The sequence below is a fragment of the Nannobrachium achirus genome (genome assembly GCF_963921795.1).
Source record: "Nannobrachium achirus genome assembly, chromosome: 8".
Lineage (NCBI taxonomy): Eukaryota > Metazoa > Chordata > Actinopteri > Myctophiformes > Myctophidae > Nannobrachium > Nannobrachium achirus.
Genome location: NC_137817.1, coordinates 35,357,140 through 35,375,956, shown reverse-complemented (window position 1 = coordinate 35,375,956; position 18,817 = coordinate 35,357,140). Strand labels below are relative to the sequence as shown.

At 42.7% G+C, this 18,817-nt stretch overlaps 1 protein-coding gene across 1 annotated transcript in view; it reads right to left on the bottom strand.

The window, feature by feature from the left end:
- Positions 1 to 18,817, bottom strand: part of nbeab (neurobeachin b) — a gene marked incomplete at its 5' end in the record, with an annotated part of 383,543 nt that overhangs the window by 175,098 nt on the left and 189,628 nt on the right. Inside the window, 4 exons of the mRNA XM_080732091.1 lie at positions 2,783 to 2,910; positions 5,440 to 5,566; positions 6,858 to 7,012; positions 15,471 to 15,912. Of these exons, the coding sequence (XP_080588217.1) occupies positions 2,783 to 2,910; positions 5,440 to 5,566; positions 6,858 to 7,012; positions 15,471 to 15,912 (852 nt within the window). The remainder of the gene's footprint in view (positions 1 to 2,782; positions 2,911 to 5,439; positions 5,567 to 6,857; positions 7,013 to 15,470; positions 15,913 to 18,817) is intronic.

Here is an 18,817-nt window from a genome sequence, read left to right as displayed (position 1 = left end):
CCTGGTCTGTAGAAACCAATTGCTAACTATTTTGTGGGGATGCGCCGTAACGCTGCAGTCCAAACCTGCCTGCTGGGGAGCAGAGAGCTGTCTGTCTCCAGTCTTGTTTGTGGGGTTACACTCAACTCAGGTCTGGATATTTGTCAGCTTGGCCAGTCTCCTGACAGACTTTGAGTGAAGGGATCAGAGACATATTCACACTTGTCAAGTCTCCGCTACCTGTTTCTCTTTCCACTCCCAGGGCATGTTTGTGTAGCTACTATAGCCACATGTGAGAACAGCTTTTGTGCACGTGTGGGCACTCATTCATGTGTGTGTGTGTGTGTGTGTGTGTGTGTGTGTGTGTGTGTGTGTGTGTGTGTGTGTGTGTGTGTGTGTGTGTAGAGTATGCACTGTAGGCTACTGCATGTGCATATATTTCTGTGTGGATGGTGCATTATGTGGAATTTGTGTCAAGACAGGCTAAGACATTATTGAAAACAGAAATATTATTAACTCTATAAATAACTCAGCATTAAATACAGCATTGTATACTGTAGAACAGATGACAGTACAAAAATATGTTTGTATCACGTCCTAAACTAATCAACAATCTGGCCATTTAAAACCAACAACCAGCTAAGCCAGAATAGATTTAGCTTTTGAACAAAACTGGGAAACTTGATATCCCCCACATTAGCAACAAGTGGTCAGCTTGGATGTCTCGTTTAAAGTTTATGAGTTTTGTACATGTAAACAGACAGACAGACAAATTGTGCCCGTCAATTTCATCCAGTAAAAATATCAATCAAGCCACACAGAAGAATTCTAAGTGATACTTTAACTCTGAGTGTAAAAGTCTACCCAAATTGTTACACAGTAAAATCCTCAGCCTTAATGTATCCATTTGTAATAATGAGAGTGCATAAATCGGACCAAATTTGATTGCGCTTGTTCAGAGTTAATTTAGCACTGAGGATTCTTCAGTGCAGGAGAAGACATTCCTTCAGCCTGCTGTAGTTCCACTGTATAGACGCCTAAAACGAATGGAGGAATTACCCGTGGGTCAAAGAACAGAGTCTGGCACTGTGCAAAGTCAAGGGAGATCATTTCACTCTGGGCACAAGCTATAAGGGTGGAAAGTAGGCGCGTGCGTGCGTACGCGCGTGTGCACACACACACACGCACGCGCACACGCACACGCACACACACACACACACACACACACACACACACACACACACACACAGTACATATGCAGAGGTGCTTGGTGGCTGTGGTGTGTGAGTGTTTTAGTGAATGCGAGCCAAAGCGAGCCACTCCACGCCCCAGGCATGGAGTGGCACCACACACAGACACAGGCAGCGAGGCTAGGTACTGGAAGAGCTGTGCGTGATCTGCCAAGTTGAGGCCTGGAGAGAGAGAGAGAGTACCGGAGGCCTTCTACACAGCCACCAGGAAATTAGCCGAGTGGCCAAAGAACTCTGGTGGAGTGTGGGAAAAGAATCATACGTCCACTTTTCCTGTCTATAAACACTGTGCACAATCCAGCCAGTCAAAGCAAACTTGAGAACGTATGCCCCTTAACTGCTGTAATACCTACTAAAAGAAAATGATGTAGGCTATAATATTACAGACATTAATCCTGAAAACTATGCTGTTTCCTTAGTAGCAGAGTACAGAATCCAAAACTACTAGACCTTGTATTATTCACATGCACATCAAACCTTTTAATGCCACAGACCCCCCAAAATGAGTTTAACAGGCTATGAACCCCCATTGCAAATAATTATAAACCTCATTATCAAATATATACGTTTGGTAAATGTCATTATTGTAAATACTAAATTCATTGAGGTGATATTGAAGCATAGTTAGAATAGTCTTTTTTTGTGTGCAAAGTACATCATTATTTTGTGGTGCCACAGATAGAAAGCCTATTCTGTGTCAAACCATATTTGAAAAACACAAAAAGGGTATCTATTAAATATAGTATATAACTAGTCCTTGCCCGTTTGAACATAATGTGCTCCGAATTATATGCAGTTTGGGTTATTTGGGTCAACTGCAACATTGCTGTTGCCTCTGCCAACCAGTGGGCTTTACATCTGTGTCTATCAGACTCGTATAGTATATGTAGTGAATGAAGAATTTGAAGGAATAGTTTTTTTTTAGGTCACAGAGCGCTTGACCTTTGACCATGTATTTCTAGTCAGTTCCTCCTTGAGTCAAAATGGGTGTTTCTGCCAAAAGTCACAAAATCCCCTAAAGACGTTCCAGAAATATCATGTTCACAAGGTTGGGACAGACACAGTGACCTTAACCATTGACCAGTTACTGTATTTCTAATGAGTTCATCCTTGACTCCATGTGACTAATGTCATGAAATTCCCTCAAGGCATTCGTGAGATTTAGGACAGATGGACATATGAATGTAAAGAGGTACAGACAGACATACTGTATGTACTGTATGTACATACGTGCGGATAACCTGGAACCATAATGGCTGTGGTCATTGCTGTTTTAAATATAGTAGTAGTATTTTTTTAAACACATGGTCAGAACATGAATGAGAAAGTATTCAAGTGACGGTTCAAGTGGTTAAATATCTGAAAACGCAAATTGACATGAATCCAAAATACACTGATGATCGTGCTGCCAAACTATTAAACCATATGGAATCTATGAAAAGGTTGTGGGGGTCCCTGCTTCATCTCTCTCTCAGCTAAGGGGTCCTTGGCCTGAAAACATTGAAGGACCCTGGTGTAAGGAATAAAAAGCATTATGCAGCATTACACAGTACCTTCTATAAGCAACTCTTGTCCATGGCTGCCCAGCAGGGTGCGTGACAGGAAGGGTGCAAAGTCCACAAAGATCTCCCTCAATAGCGGTGCCACTTTCTCCAAAGCTCGCTCCAGCTTGGTAGTGATGCTAAACATACAGACAGAGAGAAAGGGGAGAGAGAGTGTGAGAGAGAAACAGACAAACAGAGAAAACAGAGAAGAACATGGATAGAGGAAAATAACAGGTTAGAACAAAAGAGAGATCAAAGTGAGATATAAATAAAGTGGCAACCTTCCACCTGGGTTTGAACTTGAACATAATGGTAGGGGATATTCCCTGAGGCCCAGAGTTAAGCCTATCTGTGTCCTGACCTATCAGCTGTTGTGTGCAGGTAGACTAACAGAGCCCCACTCACGGCAGAGGGCAAAGCCTCCGTAGAGGATGCAAACTACACATAGTCAATATCCAAGACAGAGTATCACTGTTATCAGTGACAATGTCTACCATAAGAGAGGGTTTATGTTTCATTAAAAGACGTGGGCAATGGGCATAAACTAGACAGTCATTTGCGTGTTTTGTGGACCGTTGCTGACATGTTACTGTTGAGTATGATGTTGACATGTTACTTGCCCAGTAGACAGTCAACAGGTTACTAACCACAGCCAAAATTGACCTGCTTCTGCCAAGCTTTGTGGATGGATTCATATAGTCCTGTAGCTGGTTTGCACCCTTATCTTCTGCACAGTTGCCCGTCAATATATACAGTATAACGTTCTATAGAGAAATAGTCAACTGGCTGTGGTTGTGTGGACGGAGACCATGTACAAGCAGAGATGTGCGCATCTCAAGCCGCAGCTTTGATCGATAGGTGTGCACAACATGCAGGCTGCGCACATGTGCTGTATGTGACTTCAGGAATGGAAGAGCCTGTTTTTCCTAACTATGATGAGCAGTAAGTGAAAGGTCAGAGAGAGGCAGAGAAAGAGAGTGGGCCTGGTGGGGGACCATGGGGAGTCTCTAGCCCGCAGTCCCCTGGGAGAGTACAGTGAGAGGGAGGAGACGGTAGAGAATGCGGGTGGCAGCAGGAGGCCTGTGTGACCAATGGAAATGTCCTTGCCTATGACACTGGCCTGCACCTCTGGAGGCTGCCTGGGATCCTGCCAGAGAGCTAAAGGAATTGAGCCTGGCAGGCGGCAGTCTCGGGCGTAGTGGACACTGGTCCACATCACAAATGGCACTGTAATGAAGATTAACATTAAAAGAGAGCATTGGCAAGATTCAGAGGTAACATACAGTGAACACTGTGTAGCTCTTGAGAGAGAAGGATACTTGAAGTAATGATTTTAGCTTTTTTTTTATGTCAAATAATCTTCCAATGAGGATGTACAGTAAGGACCGTGTTTTCCCAATCCAGATAAAATGCAAGTTAGGCATCGGCGAGCTCTGCAGGAAGATAGCGCCATCATCGACTTCACAGTTACGGTAAGTGATGTCGGTTACTGCTGCCATGGCAACTGATTTTCTATTCCTTTAGCAGGAGGACAGAGAGAGAGAGAGAGAGAGAGGGTGAGAGGGTGAGAGAGAAACGGTGGAAGGAGAGGCTTGGGAGGGAGGCTAGGCCCTCAGTAGGCAGGAGGACAGCAGGAGTGAAGATGTCTGTCACAAACCATTAGAGGAAGTGAGGGAGATGGCTCAAGGTCACAGCAGGATCCACACACAAAAATGCACACGGGTCAGCCACAAAATACAGTCAAACTCCAAAACACACGTTTCCACACCGGCACTTACATTCAAGCATGCATTTAGATTTCTATATGATTGCATACAGAAATTCTAAATGATGGTACACACAACAGGAACTGTGGTGTAGGATATGCAGTTTTGTATCCAGCATTGCGGTTCACATCCAACGTTCTAGTTTAAAAGATAGGATGCCGTGTTAGCAACACCCTGTAGGATTATATTCATTCATGCCTTATGTAGTAGAAATGGGTGTGACACACACACACACACACACACGCTTTCTCTCATATACAGTAGGTGGCACACACAGAAAATGTGTCAGAAAGATAAGGCAAAAGAAGCATGAATGAGCAGGGTGGTGAAGGCCAAAAGGACATAGTTTAGTGCAACGTTTTCAGGCCAGGGACCCACAAACTGATGGGGAGATGGAGCAGGGACCCCCCTACCTTGTTGGGTGGGGGTGGGGCTACAACATACAGTATATTGTGTATACATTTGTGTTTCATGTGTATAAACATACCACGTTATTGTGCATTCAATACTATGCTATTAAAATAGATTAATATATTCATGCTTTTATTTTAAACATGCATTTAAAATAACAAGCATTTTATAAACATACCTTATCAATTTATCACTAACAATCTGTAAATTGCGCAATAATCATGTATACAAGCTATTCAAAAGAGAGTCTTTTTTATATATATATTTAAAGACAAATTACATTTTTTTCTTTCTTTAAAAAAAAAAAAATACAAATAAATAAATATATATACTGTATATATTTTTTTTTTTCTCCAACCATTTCGGGAACCCCTTGCAGTATCCCCGCGGACCTCCTAGGGGTCGCGTACCGTACCCCCTGTTGAAGACCCCTGGTTTAGTGGATCAATGCTGCGGCTTTGACAGAGTAATGAAGTGGCCTGACTGTACCTCATGTTTTCCACGGTGTCCTCGGGCATGGGGGCCACCGGCTGCACAGCCGGGAGGTTCTTGCTGGTGGCCCCGTTGACAAAACTGGAGGATGTCGAGGTGGATGAGGAGGCGGTGTCTGTGGCTCCTGCAGGGCAACAGGCACAGTGCAACAGACCCATGATCAGACTGAGTTACAGTACAGCACCAAAAGTGTCAAATCCACAAGCTCAGTCACAACACGTCACAGTGCAGTACATTGTGAGGTAGTAAATTGGCTATTTTTGGTGTAATTCTATAGGCTACCTACCGGCTCATGTTAGCGTCTGTAAAAGCTTCACATAAAAGTGACATACTGTAAACAAGCAATTCATCTGTGTTTCAGCTGATTATACAGTATTATGTACAGTATATATTGTAGCTATAATTATCATTAATCATTTAAGTAAGTAAGCATGAACATCTCGCTGCTGCAAGATACCCATTCTTACTTCCTTAATCTTTAGGTATACATTTTCTAACCCTGATTATGCTTTGTGCACGCGCATGAGCCAGGTCATTCTGGACACTGCGTGCTCTGAGTGAGACCATTATGACCGTCCATGTGAGAGGTTAAAGCCAGAGCTGGTGAGATCATGGGTTTTTTGGGTGAGGTTCCCGTGGCTTTAGCTGAAAGCACACTTTGACTCGGACACATTTCTCACATTCCTGCTGAGGGGCTGTGAGAGGAGAGAGAGTTTTTTTAATGGAGCACATTAAAAAGGTGTTGGACCTCCTAATGGCTCTCAGTGTTAAGTGGCTCCTTTCAGAGGCCTGGGCCGCAGGAGCCCCGAGGTGGAACTGGCTCAATGCATCAGAGCCCCGGGGAGGGGGGGCAACGTGACAGCAGGGGGAGGAGGGACGGGGTCACACGATCAATCAGACACGAGTACACACTACACACACAAACTGTGTTGTGTGCACTACACCGTGGGCTTGAATCCTTGCCGCAGTGAATAGAATATTAGTTTAATCGTTTTCTTTCGGTCTGAGTGTACTGTACATCATGGAGTATTTTGACTTGGTCTTACGAGGAAGAATCCCAAAGGCCAGCAGACAAAGGTTTTTGGTTGAATTATGCATGGTGTTGATGTACAAAGAAGACACTCCGATTGGAAAGTAAAGAGGGCCATCTGGTGGCACGTATGAGCTCCTGCAAGGGGATGGGGCAGGGCTGGCTGAGTGTGCAGAATCATGTGCCATTCTATTCTTGGATCTGCATCAAAGGCAGAAATTCCAGACGGGGTCATTAAGATGTATTGTTATTACTCAAATGGAAAGCTCAACGAATACAATGAAGGAGTTCTTTGAGAGTAAACCTCTTTATCGGGCCCAGAGATGTAAGTGTAGGATAATAGCCTCATGGGCAGTGTTCAGGGAGTCATGGGGTCATGACCTACCCGTTGTGTTTATCATGCTTTTGGGGGTGGCGGACGTTGCAGCGAAGATGTTGGGGGTGCTGCCAGCTGTCAGGCCAGAGGAGGCGTTGGCACTGCCCACGGTGTTTACTGCTAGACTTCCAGGGGACGGCTTCTTCACTGGCACTACCACACTCCTAGAGGACAGACATGCACACACACACACACACACACACACACACACACGCACACATTAGTGCAAGGACTGTGCAGAATGTTCTAGTTTCTTGGCCCCTTTATTTTATTGACCGAAAGTCTGTGATCCATACATATCCCAAGACCCCTGAAATGAGCATTAATAATAATATTTGGGCAGACAGTATGCTACTTACAGTTTATTGGTCAAATGGGTTCCCAAAGGGTGATTTACTTAAAAGATACACACTAATATCTGTGGCTCAAAAAAATCTGAATACTGTGATATTTTAAGTGACCACCATACATCATTAACTATACTATACCATGTAATTAGTAACATATTGTAGTAGTTTTATACATGATAACACCCATTCATGTATAAATGCAGATATCAAAAATACACACACCCACACACTTGCGCACCCACACATGACAATTATCTATTGTAATGACATTTTAGTTGCATATTTGTGATTTTTAAGATTAATGATTTAAGCTGGCTAGGACTGTTGTGATGTTACAATGCACCGCCTAAAGAAGTGGTGCACAATGTGAGGGACCCAAACTAGGGCTAGATTGGGTTGCGTAATGTTTAATTTATACACTGTCTGTTGTACAGTACAACAAAGTAAAAATCTGCTTTATCAATACATAGCAGCATTAGAATATGGCAATGCCAAGAAATGAAAAAAAGGTTTGTTTAACATTCACTTTTAAACACAGGACCTATTTTAGCAACGCATGGCGCAAGTCACAATTTGCATTGCGGATGTGTCCACGGCAATTTTACTAGTTAGGCGACACATTATTTGAGCACATATTCAAGCACAGGGCACTAATGGATGGTGTTAAGGCTCTGAATTAGCCTTGGGTGTGTTTGGGTTGTTACATCAATTAAACCAATCAGAGTGTCTATTCCCATGCCCTTTAAGAGAAGCTGCACTTCAGCGAGGCGCACTTGGCATTTAGATAACGAATTGGAGGAGAAGCAAAAATGTTCTGCTGTGGAAAAGTGCCGGACCATCTAGCAGTAAACACAATACAGTATGTACTGTATCTTGATACAGTATATACTGTAATAACTAATTCATTATCTGTGTTGTTCTTCTCTATTTCAACCACCAATTAACAACCGCTAATTGCTATCCATCGAGCAGAGACAGATAACGTAAGCCAGGACGCAATGGTTCATGACAATCTCACAGGATAAGAGGTATTTGTATCACTTTCTCTCTCCTCACATTTCGTCTGTGTGGAAAGAAAACAACACTTGCCTGGGCAGATCTGGGCCTTAATGTGGAGTACCTCAGAAATAGGTTATTGTGTTGATTTCAGATGGATTCTGATGGAAATGGGTGGACCAGATGCCACGCTACTTAGCTTAGTTAATAGCTCCTCATGTCCAATAGACATCTGTCTGTGATATCTTGAATATCAACTTGATATTCGCATGCTTCTTAGTTGGGTTCTTTTTTAAACTGCATATAAAAGCATGCCAGAGATGTAGTGATAACGTGCGCTGTGCACTGGGAGCCCCATTTGGATCTTGTCTATATCATATTAATGATGGCCGTACCAGGAGCCTATGTTACTGTACATGGTAAGAGATATGTGAACACATTTTATATCAGCAACAGAATAGGCACGCTACTGACAGGAAAAAAAAATCTCTTTTTCAGTTTTTCTCTCTCTCCTCACCACTTGTCTTTCTTTGGAGACAGGTGATGACAGGCATCCATGTTTTTTTTGTTGTGTGCTAGAAAAATAGTTTTACTGCCATTTGAGCAGAAAAACGATTTACGCATACAGTACATACACATCTTAATCCCAATGGTGCGCATAAATACTAAAGGAAAGTTTGAGTTCTGCACTAAAACCAGCTTTTTGTCTGGGCATAAGATAGGAGCACTCCGATTGCACCAGAAAACACTTAGTTTTAGGACACAAACACCCATAGGTGCTAACTAGATGCATGATCATTTGATATTGAGACAACGGGGGCTCAAGCATACAGGACACCTGCGGCATTCAGAAGATAGGTTTAACACGTGCGCTTCCGCTAGTGCTGCATTACGGAGAGCGGAAAATAGGGCCAAAACAAAACAAAGAGATCTCTTGCACACCTACAAATCAAGGTGTGTCGAGGAAGACCAAGGGTCGGCAAGACGACAATATAGAAGATAAGATTCCCGCACACCATCTTGCTCACTTGCAAATAAAAATGTAATAGGAATCACAATGTTTCTGTCTGGAGACCTTCATCAAGTTATCTTAACCTGGTAAGATAACCTGATGAAGGTCTCCGGACTAAAACATTGTGATTCTCATTAAATTATTATTTGCATGGAGGTCTCCGGACCAAAACATTGTGATTCTCATTACATTATTATTTGTGAGAAAGATGTTGTGCGGGAGTCTTTTCTTCTAAGAGAAACTTTACAAAAACAGTAGACACACTACCTGGATGCCACACATGAGCCTGTTATAGCGCCACCAGGAAGCAGATTCTTGCAAAACAAATTTTGCACACACATTCCCACTAGGCCGAGAAAGAAATGCCACTTGAAAATGCTCAAATCAGTGATTCGTGTTTTTACCTATAACTGCACGAATCTGTGTGAAACTTTGTATGCAAACTCCCTAGAGGCCAAGGAAAAACCTTTTCCCTGCATTTTTCACATGTGCTTTTTATAGCGCCACCAGCAGGCACAATCCGAAAATACCCAAATATCTCAGTTACATCCAAGTAAAGAGTTTGAGAATCCATCTGTTATACCTCGGGCAGGTTTCATACTTATCCACTTGAGAGTAATGATTGGATTTATTAATGCATTTAATGGGTAAGGAGAAAACAGAGCCTATCCTATGATGATCAAAAGCTAGCAGGGCTCAAAAGCTAGCGGGGCAGCTTCTTTAAACAGACCGTGGATGCAGCGCTCAGGCCCTGCCAACATGAGTATGCCCAGACCTGGGTCAGGACCTGGAGAAAGGTAAACATCCTGCCCTGCTACTCCATCTCTCACCATCGCACACACCTATAAACAACACACACACACACACACACACACACACACACACACACACACACACACACACACACACACACACACACACACACACACACACACACACACACACACACACACACACACACACACACACACACACACACACACACACACACAAATATGCCTCCGTGAGCACACATACAGAAGAGAGGTATGCATAGGCTAAGGTAAATAAACCTTGGGAAAGCCGCCATATTGGAGCCACTTTCTCTTTAACCACTTCGTTCTATTCCGAATAGTGAAAATAGACGATCTACGAGATTTTTTGGGGCAGCATTTTAAATTTCCTCAAGGAGTTTAGCCTATAATGACATGCCCAAAGTAGGGACGCCAGGTTGAAATTGGTTAAGCCAAGTTCATAATCCGTAGTATGACGTTGTTGCATGCCGACAAAAACAGATTTTCAGTTTTTTAGCTTGACAAGGAAGTTTCTGGTCTGCAAGGGACAGCGTGGTGCAGTGGTACATAAGTGATGCTTTGCGTGTGCTCCTGCCACTGCTGGCCCTCGATCCCCTGCCCTCTGCGCCACTCTGCGCTTGATGACTTGTCAAACATTCCGGATCGTAATGAGAGCCTCTCCAGGAGTAACTTGACAAACATCCTCCACACAGCTACCGTATGTGTTCACATCAACAGGGCCATGGTTCACTGAGCACCAGATCCAAGACACAATCCTGTCTGACATCTGGGCAATGCACAGACACACAGCTAACTGCATCTGGCTTTTGTTGTTTATGACAATATACATGCATTACTCGAGTGCTGTACATATTTGCATGATATGGCTCATGTGGTTTTTATCTTCCTGCAAACCTTTGGAAGGAAGGTTAATGCTGATGAGAGCGGGGTCTGAGCTAATTAAAATGGCAGTATGCGCCATGAATAATAACTTGTTAACCCATTAAGAGGGCTAAAATTAGCCGGGTACTTTTCCCTTTTTATTTAAAGAAGCTAAAACACATCACATGGCGGTAAAAGAGAAAGGGGGAGGGAGGGCACAGGAATGAAAGATGTAAAGAAAATCTGGTGGCGTCTTGAAAGGAGAGTTCAACTTGTGACCTCTCATAATGGTCTAGGGGAGCACAGATGCTATATTGAGCCAAGCAGACCCCTTGTCCACATGCAATCTGATTGGCCAAGGATTAAAGATGATACAGTGCACTTGGGGCTGCTCGACAGGAAATAGAAGGAAATCTCGTCTTTATCGGGACTTCAGTTTGGCTCTGGGGTTTGTGAAGATGCCAGATAGTGTCTTCTCCAGTCTCCTGCAGTAAGTCTGGATGACACAGGCCAGAGCCTGGTTCTGTCACAAGCTAAGCTTCCTGTCATCCTATTCCCCAACAACACAAATACACACCTGATGCATAACAGAGTCACACTGTCTGAAGCCCAGTTCATATTTATATCTTAAACAACGCTCACCTAAAATTACCTATTTTTAACTGAAAAACCTTGGTAAAAAGCGTGCTTTTCAAGGACAGTGTTGTACAATTAAGAATAAATTGGGCTTTATGCTGCTATTACTGTATGTACACTCAGATCATCAAATAGATGTAAAAGTGTGATTTATTCTAAGATGAAAAAGGTTGACCTGGACCAGAATATTGTTGCTGTGGGCAAAAAAAAGAAAAAGTTCACAAGCTAGTCACAAGCTCTTACTTTTCATTGCTTAAAGGGATATTTCACTTTCAAAATAAATTTTGGTCATTTTATCTAATCAGGCTTTTATGAACACCCTGGACAGTTTTTAATTTGCTTCATTTAGTATTTAGATAAATTATGCAAATGTTATCCTCCAGGGGCCCTCCCCATACACACCCATTGTAACTTCGAACTCCATTTTAACCACGATAGATTCATTAAAAACGCCCATTATTTTTTCTGTGACTCATAATACCATCCGAATACATGAGCTGGCCGTGTTTTTTCTATAACATTTTCTTTTATTTTTAATAATCTGAAAAAGTCTGTCTACCTGTATGACAGTGACGATGTAGCTTGACATGTTCTGCCACCATGATCCACATGGTCTGTTTATTCCTATTACTATTTATCCCATTACTATCCAAGTAATGGAATCTCCCCCAAAACAATATATAAAGTACAATTTAACCATAAATATAGACATATTGATGTATTCTATGTGGAAAAATAAAAGATCATCAAGTTTCTGCTTTAATTGTTTTTAGTGTGACAGATATAAATAGATATAATAATACATAGAAAAGAGCCATTACATTTTAATAGATCAAAATTAACTCAATCTCATCTCAGAAACTCACAGGAGGCTGAGAAAGATAAAGACAGATGGGTAAGGCACAGAGAAAAAGAAAGCAAGAGAGAGGTGCTGTTAAAATATTAATATCTCCAGAGACATAACTGTGCTGCAAAGAACACTGATGACAAGTATCATTTATTCAATAGATGTGCGTTGCTGCTCTGCTCTGCGAGATCTCATTGACAGATATCATAACTTCACTGGCACGTTTATAATAATATTCTAGGAATGGAGCTCCTCTTTAATCTTCTTCCTCCCAACCTCATCCTTTGCTCTCATCATCCGGCAGAGGCAAGCCTGCGTCTGTGCTGGCATACAGTAGTTAGTTAGGCCATTACATTAGATGGATACAGGATGTTGATAAAATATGAAGCTCTTTCTATGAATAATTAATTTACTGAGTGCTCATGAATGATGTATAGATTATCTAACATATTTTATTAATAGGATTGTCTTAATTGACTTGTGGAGAATAAAGCGAAGATTAATCCAAGTATGAATATTGATGGGCTCCACTGCTGCCGAGAGATGACTGCAGTGCAAAGAGTAAGCAAAGAAATGGATGCTATATTCACCCAACAGACAGAACCTAATCTAATAGTCCTTTATTCAGAAACATAAGAACCGATCCAGAGAAAATCTACTTAACTTCCGCCCGCAAATTCAATTAAAGTCAATTACCAGCAGTGGCTTCTGTCATGTGTAACATCGAGTATGTGCGGCTGAACAATATCGCAGGGAGCGAATGTGTGGACATTTAGCGGGGGGGAAATTAAAAGGCAGGAAGTGGAGGATTATTCAAATGTGTCATACTGTAGTGTAGTCCCATCTGCTTCAACAAAAACCTGACCGTTGATGAGTAATTGAAAACTCCACCTATGTGAAGGTCTCTGATGGAGAGAGGCCCTGCAGAGACTCAGCCTCGTGCTCCCCTACTCTAAGCCAATACCCCCCCCGCCCCCCCCTTTCCTCTCTTTTTCTTTTTTGATGTTGTCACTCCCAATCTATAGCGTCCCTGACAGACAAATGAAAGACCTGTCCACGGCTGGCAGCTCATTTCACTGGCAGGTGGCAAACAATTAGACACGGCAAATAGCTAGGCTGGAGGGGGAAATGACATGAAAGCACCAGACAAAGTTGTATGCGTGATCCTGGACGGCTTGTGTGTGTGTGTGTGTGTGAAAGCATTTCAAAAATAATACACTTTGCCGCGGCGACTCATTCCAGACTGCCAGCTCCCATTATGGCCGTGAGTGGTGAAGGTGACAGGGCGGCGCGGCGGCGTGGCGTGAGGGGCACTTCTGTTTAATCTGTCATCAACACACTGGAGACCCCCTCTTTCCATCCTACCCTGCTATTCATCCGCTCCACCTCAGCGCTGCGGCAGCATACATTATAGAAGTGGGAGGGTCCATTGTTCCTCCTGACTCACTCTGTCCTCCACCGTATCCCCATGGGGGGGCCGGCAGTGACTGCATGCACACGCGCACACCTGTGTGCACTCTCACTCATAAGCAATGCACACTCACGTAGGCACGTGAGCACACACACGTGCACGCACACCACACATGTGTGCAAACCGCAAACCGCATACAGTGGTGGAAAAAGTACTCCAATGTTTTACTTAAGTAAAAGTAGCAATGCTGCAATATAGAAGTACTCTGTTACAAGTAAAAGTCTGAAATTCTAAATTTACTTGAGAAAAAGTACTAAAGTATTGCCATCAAAATGTACTTAAAGAACCAAAAATAAAAGTACTCATTATGTCCCGAAATGTATATAGGGCGGAAGTTATTAATTTAAGCTTTGTGATAATAATCCAAATCTATAAAGTAATTAGTAACTACATTTTCAAATAAATGTAGTGGAGTAAAAGTACAATATTTGGATCCGAGATGTAGTGGAGTAAAAGTATTGGAAATTGGAAATCCTCAAGTAAAGTACAAATACCTGAAAAATGTAAATGTACTTAGCTACTTTACACCACTGACCGCATACATCATGCCCAAGACATATGAGAGATTTTGGGTTGAGCCAAAAAACCCCACTTGAAACCTTTGCAGAGGGATGTTTGATTTTCAAAACCTCATCTACCATTGTGGGAGATAAGGATCCCAGGGAGCTGAGGCTTGAAATCCGGGCAGCCGCGGCTTTGTAAACTTCCAAATCCAGACAGATTGCTGTGTGGTGTTATCGCATGCAGGAATGTAAATAAACCACTGCAGTGCCACAGTGTTTCAGAGAGCTTTCCAAACACAGGAATTCCTTGCCACGGGGGGGACGAATACAACGCAAGGGGTCTGAAATGAATAATGCACTGCCTGTTACTTAAAAACCATTAGTGCTCGCGTAAACTACTAAGACAAACGTAGGGGATTAACATCAGCATGCTAAGGTTGCTTGAGCGATGACACGCATGGCCTCCATGACATGAAATGTAAGCTGGCTATCAACGCAGCAATACAGGGCCCTGTGGATGAAATAGTCAAACATGTTGTCAAACATTTGATATACAACTGAAAGAAAATGTTCATGTTTATGTTATGTAACACGCGAACACATTAACTATCAAAGTAATCTTTGTCGAGGGAGGTTATCTGCTATTTGACATAAACAGGTAAGAGAGAACTTAAAACAGTTACATTACTGTAATACTCAAGGTAATTCCTATAATAGTCTGCAACGGTTCCATAAGCCTTACCAAAGATTGGTTAACTTATGAAGATTTCCCAATTGGAGCCACTAGAGGCAAAACAAATCATACAAATGGGCACAGGCGTCTGGCACATATGTTTACTGGTGCGAGAGTGTGTTGTTGGGTCAGAGAAAGGTCTATAATAAAGTCGATTTTCTCCTGATTTGTCTCTCTGAAAAAAGCCATATTAGTATGAAAATCTTGGGAAGATTGTGTGGCTTGTGACGATCGGGTCCAATATTTAGTTCAGTGACCATGGGGATAAAGAATCGTTCAGAAGCTGTCTTCACATTCATTCAAAAAAGATGAATGCACCATCAGCCTTCATCATGGAAAACATCAACTGAAATTCACAGCTATACAATACAAGGTTTTCCATGACATACTGTATTAGGTAGCGGGTTCCGTTACCTCACCTGTCAAAGGAGTGGAACTGCATGGGAGGCATGGTATGAGCCTGGGCGTTGGCAGAAAGGTCCGGGTAGGACACAGCTTCAAGCCCGGCCTCCATCACCTCCATGGGTGCAGCCACCAGGCTCTTCAGGATCTCCTTGACGTTGATGCCCTTGCTTGACTGGCTAATGCTGGAAATGGAAGAGGGAGGCTTGAGCGCCTCAACTCCAGGGGACTCGGACGCCAGACTCTCCTGGGATTTCTTCACCTCCGAGGAAAGTGTGGACAGCAGCTCGCTCATGGCGTCCGACCCGCCTGCGCCTTGGTCCAGGTCAGAACCGTTCAGGACGCTGGCCACCTGCTCCTCGCCTATACCAGAGTCTGTGTGAGGTAGGGAGTCCTCCATGTGGAAGTCTTCCAACCCGGTAGCGTGGTACTTGCTGCTGTCAAAGCCCTCAGGGTTCTCTGTATAGATAGATAGATAGATACCTTTATTATCCCAAGGGGGAAAATATGTTGCCCAGAGGCAGCACATCAGTATAAGGTTATTTACAAAGTTACAGAGAAGTATGAAAAAGATAAAAAGAAAAAACAAGAACAGAGTACAGAGTACAGTAAGTACAGTAAGAGCAAGGTACAACAGGAAAGGGAACAAATAATATATATACATAAAGTGTCTTAAAGCACGACTATCAAAAAATAATACAGTGCCCAAATCAAAGTGACCATAACAGTCAGTCAATGCTAGTTAGTGCAACAAGTATCTCTGTGCAACAAGTATCATGTCAAACACAAGCAGAAATACTAAAAGAAAACTACTAACACAACCTAATAGTGCAGTGTCCAAAGGTCAGAGCGATAAAAACAACTAGCAAAAAAAGAATAAAAAATAAACAAGAAAGGGTGATGCGGCAAGACGCCCAAAAAACACCCTCCCTGGAATACACAGACAAGTACACGTAAACATGCCCCGCACACAGAAACAAGCACACATTAGTCCAGGGCAACAGTATATTAGCACAATATCTCAGTGGTTCTCAAAACTCTTTCAAGTCAAGGGTCCGCAAATTGATATGTATTTGGCAGCGAGACCCCAATCTGAAAAGGTTTTGCCAGGGACCCCCAGAAGAGAAGATTTATAAAAAATATCTTTTTCAAAAACTTTAAAAAATAGATGGTACAAGCTCTCAGCGTGCTGTGGGCTTGTAGATATGATATACTTGAATATCCAACATATTGTGATGCTGTATTAACACATTTTGCCCTAAGGAACCCTGAGGGTCCCTGGACCCCACTCTGAGAACCACTGCAATATCTTGTCACAACATTTGTTTAATTTACAATATGGGGAGAATGCATCTATAAACCAGAAACATTTTCAGAAAATCTGTATTGACCACCACATCACAACTATCAATCACTGACGCTCTCTATTGTCCGTCCCTGTCCACTAAATCAAGTTAATGGAATTTGCCAAGAGCAGTAAGCAGGATTTAACACCAGATGAGATCATTCAATAGGAATAACAGCTGAAGCACGGAACACCAGAAATTACACTCCCAACATTTGGATCTCCATTTTCAGAGAAAATCTATGATCCTGTAGTGCAATAAACTTCCACTTCAATCTGTCTAAATCTACATGAATGAAATCCCTGCAATGCCACCTTATATACGGCATATACAGTATAGAAATAAATATAAGCCTGCAGCAAGGAGCTGCCTGGTTCTTTTAAATGTCTGGGGTCCAAATCAATTTGCATATTAAAAGCCTGGGCTTATATTTTGTGATAATATATACGGTATATATTATATACGTATATATATATATATATATATATATATATATATATATATACACACACACACACACACACACACACACACACACACACACACACACACACACACACACACACACAGTAGCTTATAAAATGTGTAGTCATCCAATATCCTGATGAGAAGCGCAAAAAAAGCATCTCTGATATGAAAGGCAAGAGGAGCCAATACATCATCGTAAGTGACATTCTCTTGTTGCTTTGTTTACTTGAGGGACCAACAGCGACCCAGTAGGAACGCGGTTGGTTCTGCCCACTATAGATGCAGATGTTTCCAGCCTTCCTGATTCTGACCCAGTTGTTTCCCAGATGCTGGGCCAGCCTCATTAATATTCATCACATGCCCCCTAACGAGGTCAGCGGGGCCTGATTTAGCCAGAGAAGACGCCTGGCTTTCTGGTCCATCACAGACAATCGTCTGCCACATGCCGTCTGGAAAATTCCCCCCATTTTCTGGTGAAATTTATGAGGGCGGCAGTATGCCTCTCTCCTCCCAGCAACCTCTATGATCCCATTCTCCTCTGGTGGATTGCTTGCCTAATGGGCACTGACAGATGGGGCTGAAAATAGCAAGGCCTGGCTCCACTGCCCCAAAAATCCACAGTAGTGGGCCAGCATACTGCTGCTTTTCCTCTCTCTCCCTCACTCTAAACTTCTCACCCGTCATCTTCTCCTCCATCCCCAAAAGCCCACCCCCACCTCCACCACCCTACCCCCGCCTGTATATGCTCTGTTTCAGCTTCCAGGCTGATTTCCTTATGGCCTTTCTTCTCTTCCTGTTTTCTTTCCTTTTTTGCCCGACTCAGCTCACTTTTCGTGTGAATGAAAGCTGATTCATGCGTCCAAAAAGAAAGTTGGCTCTGCAGTGAGAGGTTTGACGTGCTTTTATGTAGACAACAATTGATTTCCTTTCTTCTGACTCATAATGAATGATTTATGACTGCATATGTTACCTTTCGTATCACAAACACTGGTGATCCTGCTACAACCTTTGTAACTTTCCAGTCCCTTTACCTCCACATTAAATTCTATGCGTGCACATGAATAAATCATAGGAGTGTCACTGCAGTGCACTGAGACTAACAAACTATCCTGACCTGAAGCAAGTCAGGACAGTGAACCTAGTGGCAGTAATGTTCAACCCCTTAAATATTCGCTCACTGTCTCTAGTTGAGCGAGTTTTTTGCAGCCGTGTCCCAACACCAAACACTTTTAATTGTTCGAGATCTGCACCTTGTGTGAAACCTGTTCATGGAATACAGCGATTATTATGATTACAACATGGATGAGCATACATTTATTGCGCCAACGGCTTCATAGGAGTTAACACATTCGTTGCAATCTAAAACATGTCTTTGAAGATCCAAGCTGCCAAGTCTCCATAGACTTCCATGTAATTCATATTGCACGGATCATGCATGCCCAAGCCTAGATCATGCACCATGTGTGTGCACGCTGTTCACAGCTTTCAAACAAAGAAATCCGCTTGGAAATCCGTTCTGGCATCCATTATGTTTTCTTCAAATGTAAACA